Source organism: Mytilus trossulus, chromosome 8, assembly GCF_036588685.1.
Source record: "Mytilus trossulus isolate FHL-02 chromosome 8, PNRI_Mtr1.1.1.hap1, whole genome shotgun sequence".
NCBI lineage: Eukaryota > Metazoa > Mollusca > Bivalvia > Mytilida > Mytilidae > Mytilus > Mytilus trossulus.
Window position 1 is genome coordinate 3,149,981 of NC_086380.1, and position 24,765 is coordinate 3,174,745.

General features: G+C 31.7%; 1 protein-coding gene across 1 annotated transcript; it reads left to right on the plus strand.

The window, feature by feature from the left end:
* Window positions 1-13,273: 13,273 nt before the first annotated feature.
* LOC134728125 (protein toll-like) lies at window positions 13,274-15,850 on the plus strand. Its single transcript, XM_063592561.1, has one exon. It carries the CDS (start codon window positions 13,468-13,470, stop codon window positions 15,754-15,756), a length of 2,289 nt encoding a protein of 762 aa, XP_063448631.1. The 5' UTR covers window positions 13,274-13,467; the 3' UTR covers window positions 15,757-15,850.
* Window positions 15,851-24,765: the final 8,915 nt, after the last annotated feature.

Below are 24,765 nucleotides of genomic sequence, written 5' to 3' on the forward strand. Positions count from 1 at the left end.
TGGTTGAGAGCAAGTAACTAAAGTGTCATTTTGGATTTCACCTTGAGAGTCATTGTTTACTTTCATAGGGGAAGCCATATTGTTTTTACTCATTACGAATCTAGACTGAGCTAATCTCACTTGGAATTCAAAGTCTACTGCAAATTTTGTCCAAATACTTTCAATTTCTTATTAACTTAAATAGTCTAGTATTCAAATTTTAGCAATTTTATGATTAAAAAATTCGTTGTCCATCAATTATATCCCATTTTCTAGGACTGTTCGTTTACCCTACCATATCGTTTGACGCATGCCCAATGGGGAGTATGTATAAGGAGTCCTCCGATTTTTTCCTATCGGAATTCGGATTGATGTTGGAACGCGTGGATGTTAGATGTCACTTAAATACAAATATTGCAACACGTCTATGAAAGGCGAAAAATTTGGAGGACAAACTCATTAATTTTGACGTTATAGTACTCAGTGTATATAAAGTGCGAATCCAGCTAGTTCATTTTTACTGTTATATGCGGGTATGTCTATTGTAGAATAAAGGATCATGGGAAAACTTTATTTGTTTACGTTTTGAAAATATCAAGTTAAAGGATTTTAAGTTAAGTTTTAACATATTTTCATTGTGATATGTCTTTATAATATACAAACAAAGCATTAAAGTTCAAATAAGTGTTATAAAAGCATCATAATATAGCATATCGATTATTGAAAGCGATCCATTTTAACTTTAGATGCGATGAATTATCACTGTTAGTGCAGTCATTATTAATGTAGAATTTTCAAAGATGCGAGGAATTTTATTGTAGAATTATGTGATAAATGCACTTGCAACAAATGAAAAAAAAATTTAGTTGATGACTTAAGGATTTATGATACATGTATTTTCAAATTTAAATACAACTCCTCATTCATTCCTCATCAAATATATAGCTTTTCAAATTTCTAACAAAAGCGATTCTCAAAATGTCATATTGCATTCTTCAGATTACGTTTCTCCTGGATTTTAACTTATAAAGGGAATCACTGGAGCGTGACAGCAGCAGGCCCTCTTAGGCAGTCGGTGGGCCCCTAAATATGAAAAATTCTAGATCCGCGAATGGACACTATCGCAGAGGTAAAACCATGCACATTTGGGTTATTGTACACGAAATGCATGCTACAATTCATTTTTGTTGATTTTAGACCCTTTGGAACTCTATGGGGCTATTTCAGCAACTAGGCAAAAAATCCCAAAACTAGATACACGGTTAGATTCAGCATGTCAACGAATTCAAAATATCTATATTAAAGGACTAGCTATAAATTTGAACCCCACAAAATTGAAAAAGGGACCAAAAATATAAAAAAAAATGCATGCATCGGATACATTTGTTATTGAAGGCATGACTGTAACAATAGGATGAATATACAAAAATATCTTATTCTGGGGTCTCATTGGGGGGTTCTGATCCCGGATCCCGCTTACTGCTTTGGCAGATTCCCGTATTCCGCTTATTGTTTTGTCAGATTCCCGTATGCCGCTTATACTATGCAGTTCTAATTTTTTGTAATTATCCATGTCCCGCTAGACTTCATTTCCCGTTTTTCACTACACAATCATTTGACTTTCACCTGTCACGCTTGCAAAAAATCGGCAATCCGGCGTGACGCTTATACCCAAATGCGACCCACTATTTTACTCTATTTTGACTCATATTAAGCCAATTATAAATATATTAAAAAAGTAGCGTAGATTTTTTTATCCCTTTTTATCCCGTCTCGTTTTGTTTTTGAGCCATATATAGATGTCGTATGTGACAATGAGACAACTCTCCATCCGAGTCACAATTTATAAAAGTAGACCATTATACGTTATTTAAAATACGGTCTTCAACATGGAGTCTTGGCTCACACCGAACAGCAAGTTATAAAGGGCTCCAGTGTAAAACCTTTTAAACGGGAAATTAAAGGTGAAATCTATATCAAGATGTACGTAATTAGCGGTGAAGTGTAATGGAAATGGATAAAAAAAAAATAAGGATAAAGATCCCTATACGCTTTATAAGAAAATAAATGGAATGCATTTGAAATAAATGTTATTTCTATTGAATTTATTAGAGTGTTTTAAAACCAAACTTTCCTCCGTAAGTTAAATTTTATCAAATCTTTCTCTTACTTTATCTATTGTTTTAGCAAGTCGGCTAAATTAAGGCTTTACAGCTAATTTCCTAATGCATGTAAAGCAAAACTTTGGTTGGCTTGCTTGCTTTGTTTGTATAAATGTTTATACAAACTTTGTAAATAAGATTGGCATTTTTTAACAATATGAATAAACATAGTTTAACCTGTATTTTTAATATTTGAATTAAATTGGGTGTTATCATAATGATTATCCAATAAAAAAGCAAGAAAATCAACTAAAGTCTTGCTCTACATGTTTAAAGAAATGAGCTGTAATAGATTAAAAAAAATATTATACAGTGAAAATGCACCGCATATACAATACTAATGATTCGCTCCACAGTGAAAATGAAAGAATAGTATCATTATTCGACAGTAAACATAACTAGCATTACGAAATCATCAAAGTGGAATTTAGTTAAATATGAAGAAACTGAATGACAAAACATATTCTACGTTATACAACTTTAAAAATTGTATTAAAATGAATATTTGTTACTGCAACAAAATCTCACCTGTTAATTATAAAGCACCTGCACGATCTGTTCGTGAAATGTCCTAAATATTCACCTATTTTGGTATATATTTCACAGCTGGATGGCTTTAGGCGCGATAAAACCCCGCTCGCATCTCTAACTTTGTTTTATTAGTATTATGTATTTCTGAACATATACATTTTAACTAATTTTCTTCATTTTCTTCAATAATTAAAAAAAGTTCGTCTGTTTATTTATCATTCTACATTAGACATTTATGGCATATACAGTAAAAATGATATTTTAGGATCCGCACTTTACATACACTGGTACTTACAAATCAATCTTCAGTGAACTCGTATTATAATATAAACATACATAGAGCTTTGGAATTCCCGTTTGAATTGTTTTACCTTTATCTTTTTTTTATTTTTTGGTATCTACATATCAATACATAGTGAGTTATTTTCACTTTTTAAATAAAACATAATGAGATAGGGTTTACCGTACAAGATTTGCGTTTCAACAATTAGTGTCATCAGTAAAGTGCGAGGCCAAATAATTTGCAAATCAACCCCGAAATAAACAAAAGAAGAGCTTGAAATGTATCCTTTCAATTTTATTTTCTATATTTATTTAGATTCGGTAAATTACTCCAGCATGACACTGTTAAACGGAATTAACATAACAATGTTTCTTTCAGTTATTCAGATCAAGGTTATCAAGACAAATTGGTTTTAGAAACGACGTTTTGTATGTTATTTTGTATGATATTAAACCTTAATATTGAAAAAAAACTTCTTTGTATAAATATATTTGTATACATATTTGTTCAGGAGCCAGCTGAAGGACACCACCGGATGCGGAAGTTTCTCGCTACATTAAAGACGTATTTGTGGCATTCGGTTGTTGTCTGCTTTATAGTCGGGTTGTTGTCTCTTTGACACATTCCACATTTCCATTCTTAATTTCATATAAACAAAATGTGAGTTCGAATACATTTTTGACAACTGTGTCATTCTGGCACATTGACATTTTGTGCCAAAATATTAAATCTGGCAAATAATAATTACGATATTGTTCGCTGGACGTAAGTTCCGTCCGAAAGGTTTATCATTGATGACATTTGAAATATTAAGATATATTTGAGTTTCGTGAACTGTTGATTTATTATTTTAACCATATCAATGATAACTCATGTTGACACAGAATCACTGTCAATAGATCATTCAAAATATGATTAAAACCCAAAAGGTTCATAGTATAGACTAATTTGTTATCAAAGATACCAGGATTTTAATTTAGTAAACCTGTCTGTGTTGTAGATTTTTATTTTTCAACATATATTCATGATATTTAAAAGATAGTTTACCCGGATGTTCATGAACCAAATAATAAAGTCAAAACACGACAATATATAACGTAAGAAACAAAAAATAAGATATGTCTTAAGAAATTGAATCGTCATTTAATATTTATCTCAATCGTTTAATAACAATACTACCTACTTGTTTAGATATTTTAAAAAAACAAAACACGGATATTAATTGATCCGAGTTGAACCTAATTGCTACAAGACATATGCATAACAGTTATAAAATACATTTGTGTTGATCAACTATAAAACTTAAAAAACAAAAAAAACTATGGGCGATATACTTTATTTTTTTCTTTGCCAATAAACCAAATTTAAATATGATGTGGTTGATTTTCTAAAATGTTTGATAACGTTTCAAATATTTTGGCTTTCAGGATCACCACTGCTTATGAAATATATACCTTCGAGTTGATTCGATATTTCACATCATGTTTCAACTAATAGAGGATTTCTGCTTCCAAAGACATGTCTGTCATATTATAACTCCGTATGTCCGTGCTGTGATTCCTACTATCCTGATGCAAAAATGTCCTCACTTTGTTTCAAATAACTAAACTATTTAAGTTATCTCACTTTGCGCGTTTGAATAATAACTATGTTAGTGCCTGTAGTTTCACTTTGTTTACTAGTTACCAGTGTGTTAATTAACAAAGTCTTGTCACGTTTGCTAATACTGACCTTGTTGACTCGTCTAGTCTCACTCTGTCTGGGTATACTGACACTGCTGACTCGCCTGTTGTTTTTCTGGATGGATATTAACTGTGTTGATGCTCATAATCTTATGTTAAGAGATACTCCCTCTGTGCTCGCATCTATTCTCACAACTTACTCTGTTGTTTCGCCTGTTTGGATATCAACACTGTTGGTGCAAATAGTCGAATCCGTGTTTGTGATACCTACTTTGTCCCAACCTCTAGTTTTACTCTATTGTGATAAACGTATACTATCATCCTGTTTTGTAGTTGATGTATTTTTTCTCACTTCGTTTCTTTAAATTTTGTCGATGGATGAGTATCGTGTCACTTCATTTGGTGGTTGCCGCTTTGTTGATGCTCAAAGTCTAGCTTTGTTCAGGGATACTGTTATTATTGACACGTATAGTCTCACTCTATGGAGACTCTACTTTTGTTGATGCATCGTATCTAGTATGATTTGAGGGAACCGTTAATTTTTCTCTGTTGATACTCGAAGTTTTGTTTGATGGATTTCTGAGTGTTTAATAGCTGAAATAATAAGTAATATTTAAAGCTCCTTAACTATAGCATAGTTCACCAACCCCATGTGTTGATACACCAACCTCAATCCATACTGCATCCTAAATAATTTCTTATCCCAAAATACATCCTCGTTTTAATAGGAGTAAATGCGATGACTGTTTATTTTATTTATAACTTGTTTTTGCCTCGTCATAATCGATTTACAAGTTTTGGACATCTGTAAAAAAGAATATCGATTTAATCTATATGTTGACCACTTAAATAATAGCTGGACATTGGTATAGTAAATTTACTATTCCTAAATATTCATGCATTACACCAGTTTTACCTACTTGTATCCGACATCATTGAGTAAGTAATACTTGTATGGCCCTACAAGCTTAGATATTTTCGTCGTTTCATTTATGTCTTTTTATCGATAGATGTGGTACGGAATGAACAGTAGGTTCTATATCGATTTATTTAGAAGCTTTATATGATAACAAATGTGTTACTTACCGATACAACTTTAAACGCGGCATGATGAATTCACAAACAGCATCTACATTTTAAGCTCTTTTGGCGCTCTAGTTGGAATACAAATGTGTTTCAATGAATTTCAGGAAAATCTTCATATAATGTTTCTTTTGTAATAAAAAAAACGCCTATTGCTAAAAAATTGAAAAATTGGAAAACAAAAGATTTAGAAGAGTTAAGAATAATTATTATTCTTTGTTTACTTTTTCCTTAGTGATCCACAACTTTACCATTTCAGTTGTTCAATTCCGTTTCGCTTTGAAAGTCACAAATCTTTTTTAAAAGTTTACAGATGTGTACATGCGTATAGCGTACATATTATGTGTCCTTTTATCTGTTACGATTTTAGTTGTTATAACATGAAACCCGGATCATTCCTTTTGTTATTAGTTAATTAAAAATGAAATGAAATCTTTTGTTTAATTCGCTGTTATTTTTCTTGTTTTGACAATGCAGTAAGTATTTAAGTAATGAATTTAATATTCTGTCAGTTCATTGCAAACCGTATTTACAACACATTGAGTTAACGCTCGCTTTTTAAAAAATGTTGTCAGAATTTTGCTTTTCGCTTTTAGTTGTTATTTTAGTTTATAATTCTAGATCTTCAAGTCAATCTTTAGATCAAGATCGGATATTGGATAGATATAAACAATATATTTATGAAAAATATCTGAATTTAAGTTTGGAAAAGACCTCAAATGGTACAGGACTAATTTTGCCCTCAAATGGTACCGGACTTGTTCTATCAGACGTATTACAAGAAAAATTTGGACGTGGTGATTTAAGGTGTGACTCCTTTTGTAATAGCATAGAGTGTTGTGTTTGTAATATCTATGATGAGTCCGAAGTAGATAGTATTTTAATAGCAATAGAATGGAAGAACAGAACGATAGTGTTGCCTGGATCACCGTTCACCCGGACACATCTTCTAATGAGTTCTAATAAGAGTTTCAATAATTTACCTAGTAATATTTGTGATTACCCGACCATTTTGAAAATATACTTACAATACAACAATATCAAAGATATCGATCTTTTATCATGTCTGCCAAACCTTGATACGTTAATACTACACCATAACCAAGTGGAATACTTTAGTAAAGAATTATTTCTTAATATGACTCTGATTCGTGTAATTGACTTGTCTCATAACAGACTGAAATATATCGAACCTGGATTTTTGATTAACGTAAATGGAAGTTTGTTTGAATTTGATGTTTCATACAATTATCTTACTACCATAGATATTACAAATATATTATGGTCACAGTTATTTTTTTGTACTGCAAACTTTTCACATAATTCTATACACTCTATGACAAACGAACTGGAATGGAAAAGTCAAGACAGCTCCGTTTTTTCCAGAAAAGGATCGATAGATGTATCGTATAATAACTTAACATACTTTTCGATTTTTAATGAAGAAGGTCTAAACATTAACCATGCAGGAAAATTATATTTTTGGGTATTTTATTTGGAAGGAAATCCTTGGATTTGCGACTGTAAATTTTATTCGATTGCAAAACCGTCTAAAACAGTTGTTAAAATTTTTAATAATGTAAATGTTTTTTTGATTTGTGATTCTCCGATAAAACTTAAGACGAAAACTTTGACAAACATTATTGCTAATTCCGAGCTGGATCAATTAATTTGTAACTTGTCATTATCTGAACGATGCCCACCACAATGCAAATGTTTTTATCAGCCAGCTATAAACAATAGAACAGTAGTCAATTGTTCTAGGTCTAGACTCGAACAAATTCCGGCAGCTCTTCCCTTGAATGACCATCTTCAAATAGATTTCACAAACAACAACATAACAAATTTAAAAAGGATAGAAAAGTTTAAGTTGGACGTATTTGAAAGGATCAAGACACTAGATCTTTCAAATAACCAAATTATAACCATTTCAGATATAGTGCTATATCGTTTTAGAAAAATACAACTAGTCAATATGACATACAATGCAATAAAACGCATTCCAAGGTCATTACAGATGCTGAAGCCATGTCAGATTGCCTTAGGACAAATTATTATGAAATGTAAATGCGAAGATTTTTGGTTGAAGATATGGTTACCATTACAATACCAAAGTTGTGCTAGAAACACACAGGTTTTTTGCGAACACAATGGACTACTACGATCTATTACTGAAATGGAAAAAGTAGATCTTGGATGTCCTGTGTCAAATAACAATGCCTCGTTGTTAAATATTTCGATGTGCTCAGCTTTTGCTGCAGTAATCATACTTGCATCGGCTATATTCAAGTTCCGGTCTGAATTTTTTATATTTACACGATCTGTATTCAACTTCGTAAAAAAGCCAGTAGCGCCAAATTGTATAAAACACGATATATATATTTCAGCAAATGATGATGATCCACTAGTCCGGAAATGGTTGTTAACTTCCTTTGTCCCTTATCTTGAGGGAAAAGGGTTTGGTGTGTTTTTATTTTTCAGAGACAGTGCATTTGGAGCTCCTCGGGAACAAGAGACGATTGACGTTATGTCAAAAAGTCGTAATTTTGTCATACTTCTTAGTGACATTACCAATGGCACTCAGGAATGGAATAAGAAAGAATGGAAATATGCTTGGAATTATTACAAATGTGACTTCAGTCGGAACCTTATTGTCATCAATTACGATTTCGTAAAATGCGATGATACTGTGAAGAAGTTCTTTCGAGGATTTTTTACTTTAAGAAAGGTCATTAACTTCTCGAATTTTGATAATAAAATTGAAGAAGACATTTTAACATTGCTGAAATAAGTTTTGCTACTGACGTACCGCCGTTCTTTTCCTGTCAAAGGAATTGTTGAAGTAAAATGAACTATACACATGGAAAAAAGTATTGCAACGCCTTGATTTTTTAAAACTTGAAAAATCAGCCACTTATGTTGGATGGAATATGATAAAATATTTGTAAAATAATATTGAAACATAGTTTATGATAACATTGGCATTTCAATGAACAAAAAATGTATGAAAAACAATGAATAATCTAAAATACAATTTTAATAACAAAATGAAGTTGTAAAAAAACAAAATGCATTTAACAGCTTTAACTGTAGTCGAACTTTACAATGTCTGATATTTCAAAATAAATCTTTAGATGATTGTTCACATACTGGTTGATCGTTATACGCCAAAAACTTAGTACTTTGTGCACAGCCTCCATTCAAACGGATAACCGAATCTTGACATCATCTGATTCCTGCCATCAATCGACTTTTTTATTGCTAATGCAGCAGTAACCATTTCTGATGAATGCATTGTTTATTTCATGACATGTTTGAAATGGGGTGCCCTTCCGCGCACATTACGCCCAATAGTGTCCCATATATGCTCGATATCGTTCAAATCCGGACTACGATCGGGCCAAGAAAGATGAACCGAATTTCATTGGAACAATGGATCTTCCTCCACGATGTTAATTTCCAATTTTGGCGAGCTACACACTACATTGGATACGTACAACTGTGTGTCTGTTCGTAGGCAAGGGTCCCCGAAATAGTCTGATCGCACGATAACAAGTAGCGATGAGTCGATCTCGAACAGTTCTTGTTAAAAGGCTCACCACTCTTTTTTAGTTTTGTTTTTGTATGCATTGGGCTTCTGACCAACCTTCGTTATACTTCATTTCCCCTAGCAGATGGTATTGGGGTCTGCTTGATCTCGAGAGGTCGTTATAGTCGTTCATTGCCTGATTTGTATTCTCAAAACGACTTATAGTAGAATGGTGAGGACCAACAATACGTGCGGTTGCCAAAGCGCCATTCCTTCTTCTCTCATGCTGATTATCTGCCATATGGCTGCAGTTAAGACTTGTGGAGAACCCATTACAAGGTGTCAATCACAGAACTTTAAAACAATGAAGATAAAAACATCTGTTTTGCAGTTTACAGGTACAGTAGCTGCATGTGCAAATTTATTGATAAAACTCAGGTGATATATAAAAAAATGTTTCACTAGTGCTATTTTAACAAATTATATCACAAAAAAAAAAGAGTGCTTTTTAATTTCAATTTCAATTTGGTGTTGCAATACTTTTTTCCATGTGTATAGAAAATTTTTAAGTTTTCTAGTATTTCATGACTAGTCTCTATGACAGAAGTGAGGGGAACGATACCAGAGATATATTGGTCAAAAATAAAATGGCAAGTCTTTGGCAAAAAAAAAGACTTACGAACAAACGACAATCACCATTTTACAAAACACGACAGCAAAATCCAAAGATTGATCAAGACGAACCTCATCGGTGGTTGTAACTGGTGCTACCCAAGAGTGTAATCAGATCTAACTTTATATGTGACTCCCGTTGTGTCGCCCCTATGCTATATGTTTATAAGCTATACCACCTGATCTTTCTATTTTGCAATAGTTAATTGACTCTCATCTTACTCTACCACAGTAACCAGTTAATGGTTATGAAAATTTTAAATTTATGAAATATCATAGTAATACCATAGTAAAGCGAACTAGTTAATTGTGAGGTGTGAACCTTACTTGATTACAAAATAAGTAAATGAACATATACTATATGACGTCGTGTGTTATACGATTATGTTTGTCACGGTGAACAATGTTACAATTTTCCAAATAATATAAGAAAGAAGATGTGGTATGATTGCCAATGAGACAACTATCCAAGTACATATTTGAATAGATATCGCCAGATTTAAACTCAGTCCTTTTATATATATAGAGTCTTTTGATTTGATAAATTTCTATACAATATAAATATATATATAAATTGATGTTGTATGATGGCAAATAAGACAACAATACGTTAAAGTCATAATGAAGTGGAGGAAATCATTTATAGGTTGCAGAACGACCTTAAGCAATGAGTAACTCAATATTATATTACCATCTATATAACACAATAACATGAAAAACGTGAATCGTTCAAACGAGAAAACAAAAGGCCAAATCTATAACAACTAAATTTTTGAAAAACAAACTAACCCCTTTCATTATTGATTTTCTATTAAATTGTGTCATAGATCAAATGTATTAGTGCAGTGTATATTCTCTCTCTTGTTTTCATTGTCTTTTGATTAAGTTCAGCCATTTATATTGATATTTATAGTGTGTCTTTCTATGTTTTGATGTTACAATATTGATTCAGATCAGGGTGAAGGTTGGTTCATATTAAATTGTCTAAACCCGCTGCATTTGTTTGCACCTGTCATAAGTCAGAAATCTGATGTTCAGTAGTTGTCGTTTGTTGATGTGATTTTGAAGTGGTTCTTGTTTCAAGGATTCTAATGCGGAAATGAAAATAATTTAACAAGCTTTACTGGCCAGATTAAGTAAATATAAGAAACTAGTGTTTTAACATTATATAATTGACAATATGCGGGTCATTTTTCAAAACCTAATGGCCTATGCTTGATAAATAGATGTTATTTAAAAATTAAAATATTATTCTGACTACTAGTATTCGAGAGAAAAGGTAAAACCTACAAAGAGAGACAACAACCATTTATATTTTAATGATTTTGAGCCTGAGTTACTTGTGTTAACGTACGTAGGTTTCTTAAAACCCTCTATTAAGGTGGTACCCAACACCTTCACTAAAATTAATTTGGCTTGTTTAATTTTCATCAAATTTTGACAAAGTATTTTTTTTGACCCTTTAACAAAAATATAAAAACTTTAAAAAATTGGAACCAACCATTCTATCAGAAAAATTACACTGGTTATATAGAAGTTTGACAAACACTAATTTTGATCATTGAGAGCTAAATATCCCCCTAACAATACAACGTAATTTAAACGTTTAGCTGATTTTACAGAGTTATCTCCCTGTAGTGTTAGTACTACCTTAATCACATTTATGTCTCTTAATCAACTTTATGAAATTATTCGTTACGGTTTGTAATTATATAAGTACCTTGCAGTTTGACAGAAATTTCTATTTTACTGCCAGTAAACGTCGCCGACAAAAGAATCTCTAAAAAATTTCAAAATATCTCATTCCTTTATATGTTGCTATGAAACGAAGAGAGCTCGTCACTTCGATAAATGTGTTTAGAGAGTTTGATTTTTGAATTTCCAGTGAAAAATGTATATTTTCTGAGAGAGAACTATTTCAATGATGCATCAAAACATGAACCAGTAGGTTGTTAAAAGAAGTGACCCGGATGTTGAGTAACGAGTTGTGGTCTTGCATAATTAATTGTCTGCTTGAAAAGGTTATATAAGACTTTTTACACACAGCGAACCTCTTTTGAAACTAGATAGAACGGCATGTTTAAAAACATTTGGTTAAATAAGACCAGTTCTTGGCGCATATGAATTATTGCTTTACCGGAAGCTACCAGATAACTTCAATAGTGTACCTGTGTCTATCATTTGTGTCGATGAAATATAAAAACAATGACAGCATTTTTGCATGGACAAAGTAGAGTGCGAATTCTGTCAAGTATATCTGCTTTCTTTCAAAGAGCACATTCTAATTCTATAGGTTTTTAATGTTATGTTTTGCTAACTTTAGGTTGTCCTATAGTCAGTTTTCGTGTTTTTTGTTTTGGCCTTGTCATTTTGTATTGGACTTGAGAATTAACGTCTCTTTGCAGGCTTATGCATCCGACTTGGGTCTGATACGTCCTTAGCTTTCAAGTATTTGGTTTTGATTGTTCTCAATAAAGTTTAATTTCCAAAAGCGCCATGAACCAATCAATATTACAGTTTTGTTTTCATTTTTCGATAAGATAAACAATAGAGGTGTAAATAAAGCAAATATTGTAGTGTATCATGTGATTGTCACACTCCGTCAAATCACAGTTCAAATTATCTGCCGTAAGATCTGTCAAAGGTCATTATGGACTTTGCGAATGGATTCTCCTCTGAGTTCAGTATTTTTGTGATTTTACTTTTAATATTACATCAATGAAGCAAACTACCAAATAAAATGGAATTTTGTTACATCTATATTCAATTGAGTTAGATGGACTGATTCAAGACTTAATTTGAAGGTCCAGACTGAATTTGAAGGTCCATAATGATCGAGACAGGTCGAGACGGATAGAGACTGAGTCAAGACTGGTCGAGACAGGTCTCGACGAGTCGAGACAGGTTACAAAATGAAATAAGAGAAATCTTTGAAAGGAAAGGTCAAAATAAATTCGTTACTGCAAGTAACAAGATGCATAATATAAGGTTGCAAATACCCTCCAAAAAACACCAGAAAAATATATCTTACAATCTGTTCTGACAGGTATCATATATTCATCTCAAATAGTGTATGTCATTCGACTTGAATATTTATCTAGAATATCTTACAACTAACAGTTAACAGAAAAGTTTCCGCATGATATTGAAGCATAATAGTATGTATTTGAAAGGCCAGGAAGTTCATAGCATATCAGATTATTAAAATAAAAATATTTTATTTGACATAAAATATTAGCATTTGTTGAGTGATTCATACAAATCAATCATGTTTGTATGACCAAAAAAAAAGCAATACTTGACCTTTGACTATAATCGTTTACATAAAAAATTAAGGAAGTGTTTTGATGCAGTTCAACATTAAGTATTTAAAAAGGTATTAAATTTCAACCTTTAAATTGTATAAATATCACGTGAGATATTTCGGGTTTTTTGAAATAATGAAACAGTCGAAGACGGAATTAAAACATATATCGGGAAAACAGTTATTGGTGATTAATCAGTTTGATAGAATTGTAAAAATTATGCGAAGCTAAGCCTTCGAGGATGAGGATGAGGATTAATATTATCTTGATAACATTTATCTTGAAAGTTTTCATATTGATTCAAGCATTACCACGTAATCAAATCGAAGAAGACATGCAATCATTGTTCAATAGAAGTGATTTAAGATGTCCAATGAAATGTAACAAGGGGCCGACATTATTTAAGATGTCCTGCTGTATTTGTCATTCAAAATCAGATGTTAAAAATCTGGGACCTTTAGCAATAGTAGACAAAAGAAACCATTATGGTTCGGAAATAGTGAATTATGGAGATAAGCATGAATTTTATGCGTTGAGTCATCGACATGGCCATCTTGAATTTATGCCTGGGAATATCTGTAATTTTAAAGGATTGTTCATGATAGATTTGTCTTTCAACAAGATAAAGACTTTAGACATAATTTCATGCTTGACAAACTTAGACACTCTGATGCTTCGTGGCAACAATATTCAGTATATGAATAATAACACGTTCATGAATATGAGGTTCCTTCGTATAGTTGATTTATCAATGAATATAATAAGTTTAATGGATCCAGGTTTTCTCTTTAACATGAATGGAAGTTTATTTTACCTTAACTTATCTTTTAATAAGATGCATACTCTGGATATCACAAATGCAATTGCAACAAAACAGGAGTATTTTTGTCTGGTAGATTATTCCCATAATTCAATAAAATCACTAACAAATGAAGAGACATGGAAACTTAAATCGAATTCCACAGTCGGGCACGGAGGTATGGTGAATCTGTCTAATAATTCACTTACATCGTTTTTTGATGTGAATACGCTGCGTTTTCTTGGATTTGAACACCCTCTGCTAATTGGAAGACTTATGTTCTATGGGTTTGACCTTAGAGATAATAAATGGAACTGTGACTGCAAAGTGTTTCAATTTGCCAAAGCAGCAGAACGACTTGTACAGGTAATGACAAGGGATTACTTTGACGTTAAATGTTATTCACCAATCAGCTTAAAGGATAGACTAATTGTTACAATTATAAAAGAGCGTCAATATGATAATTTAATTTGCAATTTATCGTTTGCAGACAAATGTCCGCGAAAATGTCGCTGTATGTATCAACCAGCTGTCAGAAATAGAACTCTCATTGACTGTTCAAATTTGCACCTCATGACTCTTCCACACATGCTTCCTGATTATAATGTGTTAGAAGTAGATTTATCAAATAACAGTCTATATGATCTTTCAAATCAGTTTGATCATATTCATAATCATAGACGAACTATTAAAAACTACTTCGAGCGTATTCGTTTTTTAAATGTTTCAAACAACCATATCCAAATATTACCACGCTCAAATTTGTTTCATTTAAGGGACGCAGAAATCGATTTTAGAGGAAATATAATTCATTCTTTACATAGGTCTATTGCGGACTTAAACCCATGCAACATTTATCTAGACACCATAGAGATGAAATGTGAATGTGAAGATATTTGGTTGCAGCAATGGCTTCCGAAGAATGATTCTAAATGTATCAAAAATGTACAAGTGTTGTGCCAGATTGAGAAACAAATAATTGCCATACAGTTTATGACAAAGAAAAACCTTGGGTGTAGAATACCGGATACTAATGTTATATGGATCAGTGCAGTTATCGTTGCAGCGTTCATTACTGTCGTTTTACTGTCAGCAATCATATTTTCCTTTAGATTTGAGATATTTATAATTGGCAGGAAATTCCTTAAACATTTTAGGGGGACTTCTTATCCTTTGACATTGTATTATGACGTATACATTGCCTGCAATGAAGAAGATGAAAAGATTCGTTTGTGGCTGACTACGCATTTACTGCCTACTCTAGAGGAGAGCAATATGCTTAGGGTGTTTTGGCCTTGCAGAGATAGTGAAATAGGAGTTCCCCGTGAAGAGGAAATGATCAACGTGATGTCCCATACTAAAACGTTTATCATCATTTTGAGTGAAGAGTATAAAGCACCTGTTCGTTGGAATGAGAAAGAATGGAAACATGCCTGGCACAATTATACACATGATCTGAACAAGGAAATCGTTATTATTAATTACGACCTACTGGAGGCAAATGAAATCGCAAAGCGATATCTTGGAGCTTTTCTCCGAATTGGACAGTTTATTGACTTTTCTAATCACAAGAAGTCGATAGAGAATGAAATAGCTTCCTTAATAACAAAACAAGATAACAATTTAAAGAAATACGAAAGAAAACACTTTTCTCATTCTCAAATAGATAATGAAAAAAACCCATTTCTGAAACAATATCCTTTATATTCAGAGTTTCGATGTAAGAAATAACAGATATGTATGATATATTGTATCAGTTTTTGTATCAATTGCGATATATAAATACACGTATTTTTTATTTTTTTATTTTTCCAGTCTAATTCAGCAGAAGTATAGATTGTATGCTTTCATTGAACTTTTGAATGATAAATATTAAGTAGTTCAGTGTACCAGGAAGACTTCCTCATCTATCTGTCTATGTTTAGAATATTAACTACTACACATAATATAAGTTTAAATTGTACATATTGTTTTATATTTGATCTTTGATGTAATCATTTAAACTAATGACATTCATTGCAATTTATGAGTAGTTTGAAATCAGTTATTTGATAGTATTGTAAATGAGGCTCTCTACGGATGTACTTGTTTATCATAGTTTCATACATTTTTGTAGTGTAATCATTTGTTAATAAACACATCATGGATAACAGGATTAAAATATAGTACGCCTGGCGCTTATTTCGTCTACAAAAGAGGGACGAAAGATACCAAAGGGACAATCAAAGCATAAATCAAACATAAACTGACAACGCCATGGCTAAACATGAAAAAAGACAAACAGAGAAACAATAGTACAAATAACACAACTTAGAAAACTAAAGATTAAGCAAAACGAACCCCATTAAAAACTAGGGGTAATCTCAGGTGCCCAGAAGGGCAAGCAGATCCGGCTCCACATGTTGCACCCTTCGTGTTGCTTATTTGACAACAAATCCGGTACAATGTAAATAGTCTAATTCAGTAGGTCACATTTATGAAAGGGAAGGGATTGTATTTACGACGTAAGGAACATTTCCGATATCATTTGTGAAAAGGGTATTTCATAACGGTCAACCAACTCGTGATGGCGTCCGTAAAACTTACGAAGGCATGATTTCAACTTCACCATTTGGAACTCATGGTCTACAAAAGAGGGAAGAAAGATACCAAAGGGATAGTCAAACTCATAAATCTAAAACTAACTGACAACTGGTATACAAATGACTCATCAGTTACGCTTGAATGAAAAACATTAAAATGGTCAAATAAAATATGGAAATGAACAGTAATAAGGACCGGAATTCTATTGGAAGTCTTTCATCTTTATACGAATCAGAAACTGTGTTATGATTGTCGTTCAAACAACTATTAACCATTACGGCCTTCATTATTAATAACGGACGAGACCCATAATGTTTATATTAGTCACCATAACAGACTTTGGCATGACAAAGTTAGAAAAAATGAAAAACAGAAAAGAACAGAGAAAAAATAAATCATGACAAAAGAATAAACAAAAAAAATTTATATTTTCGAATAAGCATTAAACTACGGAAGCGTATTAGCGCCACACATTTTTTTTTTTTCCTATGTTTGCGTTGTAACGCAAACCTTTGCGTAATAACTCAAACCTTTGCGTTATAACGCAAACCTTTGCGTTATAACGCAAACATTGCGTTATAACGCAAACATTGCGTTATAACGCAAACCATTGCGTTACAACGCAAACATTTGCGTTATAACGCAAACCTTTGCATTATAACGCAAACCTTTGCGTTATAACGCAAACATTTTGATTTCAATTATTCATTAAGTTTTGTATATATGTTCGTCAGTCATTCATTTCGGATGTGATTTACTAGTAGATAAAAAAGAAACATACATACAAGGCCAAATCATTAGAATAAATATGCAAAGGAATAATGGAATACTTGAAGTGCAATTATACATAAATTAAGACTGATTTGTGCATCAGAAAAGTATAGAATTTAACAAGAAAATAGATATAGTTTAGTATATAGTCATATTTAAATTGAAAGATCAAAAATAATGTCATACAATTGTGAAACCTCCAAGTCAAATAGACAAAATGATCTTACTGCTTTAAAATGAATTATTAATAAGGATATATAATTTTTTTAAATCTCAGAATATGATCCAGATTTTTTGATAGAAAGTCATTGAATTTTCATTTCAATATAATGTAGTATTTTTAAGATGCTTGGGTAGCAATGTGAATAGAGAGAACATATTTTATTAATAAAACATCTTCATTCTATACATTTATTGCCAAAGGGTAGCTTCTGGAATCTAACCTACTTTACACATTTCTCAATCGAGAGCTTACTTTGGAAGTATATTTATATTCGGTTATAGCTATATTAGCAGGGTTGATTTTTTTTTAGGTATAATAAACCTCAATTTACTCAATTTTCTTTGTAATATATATACTAGTAGTAACATGGATATCGTTTTTGGGGACCTTTATAGTTTGTTGTTTTTTGTGAGCCAATGCTCCGTGTTGAAGACCGTAATTCGGCCTATGATGGTTTACTTTTACGAATAGTGACTTAGATGGGGAGTTTTCTAATTGGCACTCATACCACATCTTCTTATATTATTCTGCTCATTATTAGTCATTGATATGATCTAATTATTCAAGCATTTTACTTTGCAATGACTACAAAGGTGATTAATTTTAATGTATACAGCCACCTCCATTAATAACTACTGTTTCCTTTGAATCTTAAATAAGAAATAAGATAAAACAAATGTTTGCGTTATAATGCAAATGTTTGCGTTATAACGCAAATGTTTGCGTTATAACGCAAATGTTTGCGTTATAACGCAAAGGTTTGCGTTATAACGCAATGTTTGCGTTATAACGCAAATATTTGCGTTATAACGCAAAGGTTTGCGTTACAACGCAAACATAGGAAAAAAAAATGTGTGGCGCTAATACACTTCCGTATTAAACGATCAAACAGATTCGGTGAAACAATAAACGAAAGACAATTAAGAAAACTAAAAGAAAATATGTGTTGAATTTATGAAAAAGGCGTCAGAATGAACAAAACAGTCCAGCTTTAGTTGTTTCCTGTTATGAATAATTTATTTGTTTAAAATAAGTGAAAACCAAGGCCGCAATCAAACGTGTGAATCTTTGTGAACAAAACAGAAAATGGAATTAATGAGAGATTTGTAAAGATGATGTAATCTGTACTTATTTGTTTAATTCTGCTCCATAGTGACCAGCAGTTCACATCTAAATACGTACCGCTAGTTACAATATCAGTCTAACAAACTAATATGTTGTCGCGTATGAATTCAAATATGTTAACGTTACCGCCCTTGCTGATTTATAAACACAGTTATATGCATGTGTTCTTCACTAAAGAAGCTTTTTCTTGACCATTTGTTGACATTGAACAAGACACACATCTATGATACAAGTTTTGCACCCATTTAATCAGTTCTTACATCTGGCACGTAGAAAAGTGTGTTGAACAATTATAAGATTTATAGCGATTGTGGTTCGACTTTTGGAGCATGTTTTATATTTGATCAGATATTTATTTGATTCTCTCATCATTTTTTTTTTGAAGATTATTCGTTTTATTACAGAAAAAAACAACATCAGCACAGTCTCTAAAAATATAAAATTAATTGATTAATTAGTCTTTAACTGCACTTTTAACACTATATCTTACTCCTTGGTGGCTAGTTTTATTTGTGTAGGAAGCGGAAAATCCCGAAGAGAACCAGCAACCTTCAGTAAGAAAACTGACTATCCTATTCAATAAAGATTTGAGTCGATCGCATCAACCCCATGCAAGATTCGAACTCACAACCGTGAACTGCCATGGATACATAAGATCGACTATTAGACTATAATCAGTGTTATCTCAAAGGGCGGAGCTTACAATTAAATTTGCATAAGGACAGTCTATTTGAGGATGTGTGAGATAAGGATGATGGACGTTATAATGATTGTTGATTTCTAATGACCTATTTCAACTGATTTGGCGGAGCTTACATTTAAATTTGCATAAGGACAGTCTATTTGAGGATGTGTGAGATAATGATGATGGACGTTATAATGATTGTTGATTTCTAATGACCTATTTCAACTGATTTGGCGGAGCTTACATTTAAATTTGCATAAAGACAGTCTATGTAAGGATGTGTGAGATAAGGATGATGGACGTTATAATGATTGTTGATTTCTAATGACCTATTTCAACTGATTTGGCAAAGCTTACATTTAAATTTGCACAAGGACAGTCTATTTGAGGATTTGTGAGATAAGGATGATGGACGTTATAATGATTGTTGATTTCTAATGACCTATTTCAACTGATTTGGCGGAGCTTACATTTCAATTTGCATAAGGACAGTCTATTTTAGGACTTGTGAGATAAGGATGATGGACGTTATAATGATTGTTGATTTCTAATGACTTATAAGTGTCACCAAACCGTTATGAAATTGAACTGAGTGTATGCCTTGTGACGAACAACTGGGGACTTCATTAATGAGTTCAATCCGACACATCTGTCTATAGATGGACTGCTCTTAAATAAGCGAACCGGTTAAACCTCGCCCAGTCAGGTGAATTAAAGGAAATATTAACTGGTTGCCGTTTCAAGTAAACACTCAACTGAAATTCGATGCAATATTTATTTAGTTGGTATAATGCGTTTTGAAGCCCCTTGTGCGTCTCAGACAGTAATACTAAATCCTCTGCATAACTGAGAGTTTGGAAACTTGAAGTATCAATCTTCAGTGCAGACAAGGATAAATTATACATTTTTTTCAGAATAGTGCAAAATTTCACACCATCATTTATCAATTTATACAACAGGCCATTATGCCAAACAGAGTCAAAAGCACCACGCAAATCTATAAAAAAAACCAAGCAGATTGTTCTTTTCCTTTTAATATTTAGTGACAAGAGTTTTTAAAATTTATATGCTATCAGATCTTATATGATTTGAACGTAATCCAAATTGATGACTTATTTTCATAATGCTTTACTTGTCTTTAATTTAAAAAAGAACTATTTAATTTTGCTAGACAGTTTAAAATAGAAATACCTCTATCGTCACATATGTCTTCTTTATCTCCAGAATTATGGATTAAAACAATAGAAGCTCCCCTCCAGCTGGTTGGGTAATACCAGATGATAAAACAAGATTAAAAAGTTTTACTATGGCTGTAACTGTTACAATGCTACTACATTTTATAATTTTATTAGATATAAAGTCAGGTCCAGCGCTTTTCCCTGAATTTAGTTCTTTAATACAGTTCTTCTAATATTCTTTAGTATTAAGATTACAAAAACTTATGGTATAAATATAACGCCAACGTATTCTATAATACTGTGTCCCGATACAAAATTTAACAAAACTTATTTTAACTTCTCTTTTTTAAATCCCATACTTGCATACCGATAACATATTCAGTAGCAATAATTGTGCTTCCTTTTCTCTTTGAAGAGGATTAACAGAAAATGATGTTTGAAATATTGAAACGGAATCCTTGTATTATAATCAAACAGTATTTGATAAACTAAAAGATATATATGGTTGGATTTCAGAATAGACACTTATCAAAGGTGACTTTATACGTTTTAATGCTTGTGTTTAACAATTGACAAACATACATCTTTACAATACAGATTATCTGTAAAGAATAAAAAATTATGTCCAAGATAAATGGAAATGATTATAAACTTTACCAAAAAAACATTCACCAAATATCAGACGGAAATGTGACATTCGATGACCTAGAACATTGAATACGGAACAAGACTGGCAATTAGTTGGAAGAAACTTCATAAGCTGTCGATATCTTTTTTTTACAATTCTAAAAAATATCACCCTAAAATATTACTTTAAATTATACCAAAGTATAAGTGTACCTAATGCAAAAGTCTGATGACCCTTTTTAACTTTTAATATTGAGAGCATTCTTTCTACCATGGTAATAAAATTTGAACAAAAAAAATCAAAAAGAAACAATTCAAAACAATGAAAAGAGACAATAAAGTACCAAAACTGTAAAAAAAAAAAAAAAAAAAAAAACCGGAATAAGAAAACAATATACGAAAACCAATTGATACCTACATCAGATTTGTAAATGAATCGAAGATGGGTCAAGACTGTTTTGAAACCGATGATATCTAAATCCATAGTTCGGAGAAGAAAGTTCTAGCAAAAGATTTAATGTAAACCACATGTCCTTTCTATAATTAGAAAAATCAATGCAAGTAATAGCTCTCATAGCTACCTGTTTAAAACATCACAATTATTTAGAAAATCATAATTTATGATAATAACATTTTTAAAAATATCTTTTCGATAATTCACCCAGGCGTATTTCCACTCACAAGAAATCCATGTCCTTTGTGCTTTTACGTGTTACATGATTTAGGTTGCTTAGAAGAACGAGAACAATTTTAGATTTCGATATGATATGAATTATTTCTTTTTCGCGTGGTCTACCAAGAGGCAGACCAATTGAATCAACAGAATAGTTTTGTTTAGTGATACATGGAATGTAATCAAGGTGAATCAAGATTGTCAGTTGTTGATTTAATCAAAATAAAAAGTATATCCAACCAGAATGAGACTAAGTCGGTATGTGAATAGTTACATTAGCACTGTGGTACATCAACTAGATTAGCATTTGAAAAAAAAATGAGACTAGTTGAAGAGTCAGTATATCTAAGCGTAGAACGAAAAGATTCAAAACAGAGTTATCATATCCAAACTGAGAAAGAAAAGACGAATCAAAAGTGCGACAATCTCCGAACGGATCAAAGTAAGACTTATTGGATCAACTTAGAGAGTTTTATAAAACTGAGATTTTTTTTACTTGTGTGCTGCATAGATTGAAACTACGGAACTCAATCGTGTCGATTCCTCATTCAGTAGAGTGTTGATTTTTTCGAGACCTTATTAAATAATCACAACTTACTTATCACGATCTCTTCAACCATGCATACTCATGACAGACTGGTTCTAACCTTCGATGTTGAAACACCATATATTATTTAAAATACGAAAAACTAAGATGATGTTTCTGAAATTGATATTATTTCCTATCGATAAGATCAGTTTAGCTAAACGAAATATAATTGTCTGATTACAGGTCTTTATTAACTCATCATAAATACCAGGACCAAATTTTGTACTCCAGACGCGCGTGTCGTCTACAAAAGACTCACCAGTGACGCTCGAATCCAAAAGTTCAAAAGGCCAAATAAAGTACGAAGTTGAAGAGCATTAAGATAGATACATGGTATACCACCATCTTGGATTGTACCATCACTGTACAAAATCGGTCTAGTTATTTGCCTAAATCTGCAAATTTGAAGACAGATTTGTAATTCAATGGTTAAAATGTTTTGTTTTCTTTTTAAAGAAAACTTGTTAATTCATCGTATTATACAAATTATTTTAACAAATATTATTTTTTTTTTCTAAAATCATTTTTTTCAAATGAGCCAATTAAGGGGAGATAACTCTTTTTGTACAAAATTTATACTGGGCTAATAGGGATTTTTTTCATTTTTACTTTAGCAAGAAAACAAGTTCGGTGACCCCATGTTTTCTTTTTATTCTCTTTAAACATGTTATGAAACCTTTCTTCTCACAATTTATTTCAAAATTCTATTTCACAGAAATTTTTTTATGCACACTAATGTGTTTTTTCATGAACAAATTAACCAAATGTTGTCAATTTGCAACGACTTATAGTTTGAAAAATAGCATGGTTACCCATACTTTTTCTTAAATTTTTGAAAAGAGCATAGTAAAATCTTCATTTTGGCAAATTATAAAAAAATTCTGTCTCAAAAAAGATATATTTGTGATCCTCCTCAAGGACCAAAATTCCTAAATTTACATTTAAATTCGAGAAATGTATGTCAAGGTCCGTAATCAATATGTATTGAATTGTAGATTTACCCTAACCCTCACCCTAGAATCATTATAATAAGTAACTTTATATATTCAAATGAAAGGGTCGAAAATAACTTTTTTTACGATGGTACAGAAAACGTCGGTATGAAGACATACATGCAAAAGTGAGAACTTTCTTAGTTGCTAGTATTTACCATTCACTTAGAAGGGAAATATATATCCGTTAAACGTTTAGTGACAACATATACATGATAACAACAACTCTTGTATTATTTGACGAACACTTTTTGTCTTAAGTTTGCTGCATTAAACCTTCCTACATGCATCCACCTATATTAAAATGTAAATTGTAAATTATCATTCACAGGTTTAAAACATTAACACTTTTTCACGTAATAACGAGAATTATTTTTTATCTTCAATTCATAATGAATTAATTGCACTTACGTTTCTAAATAGCTAATACCGTTTAAATCAGTTATCTATTGCATGCAACTGTTGGTGGTCACAGTCCATATATTTTTTGGGGTTGTGTAAAATTAAAAATGTTATCGCTAAATTTTGACAAATTGTTTTATATGGAGCAGATTTTTGTTTCTACTTTGTAATTCATTTTCGTAAACTTTAAATACACTTTCAAAAAATTTGACGGTTATGATATTTTATTACTATGTTTTATTGACCAACGAATCTCCGTAATTTCAGCATGTTCAGTATCAGTATCTACATTTATAGTTTATTGTGGATAAAAAAGTATATAAACTTCATATACTCATTTGTTTTACGGAACCATATTAATGAGTTAAATATGGGTGATTTTCCGATTTTTGTAAACCAGAGCTTGAAAAACATCAAGTGACTTCAGATAAAGCAATGCATCCAAACTCTGCACTAAGTACTCACACATTGGTTTAATATTTCATCGTATATCTTGTAATTGACTATTTAAGGCTAACATGAGAGTCTCGGTTAATGATAGTAGTTGTTTTCTTTTTGTTCCTTTGGTTGATATAGTCGAGTATTTTATCCGGTTTTATAGGCTTTCTGTTTAACTTTTAAACTGTTTTCAAGTGTGTACATTATTCGTTGTACTGATTTCAGCAGGATTGGTTCATATACAGATATTAGGTTGTATATTTAACATAATCTATCTTTATCATTTTCAATATTAAAAAAATTAACAATATCCGATCAGAATTACAAATACAACATCCAAACTAAGTATATGAGTCTTGGATAGTAAAAATTAAAATCACAAAAATACTGAACTCAGAGGAAAATCAATTTGGAAAGTCCCTTATCACATGGCAAAATCAAATAACAAAACACA

Excerpts from the sequence above, each read along its gene's own strand:
- LOC134728125 (XM_063592561.1), top strand. The coding sequence starts at position 13,468 with ATGAGGATGAGGATTAATATTATCTTGATAACATTTATCTTGAAAGTT.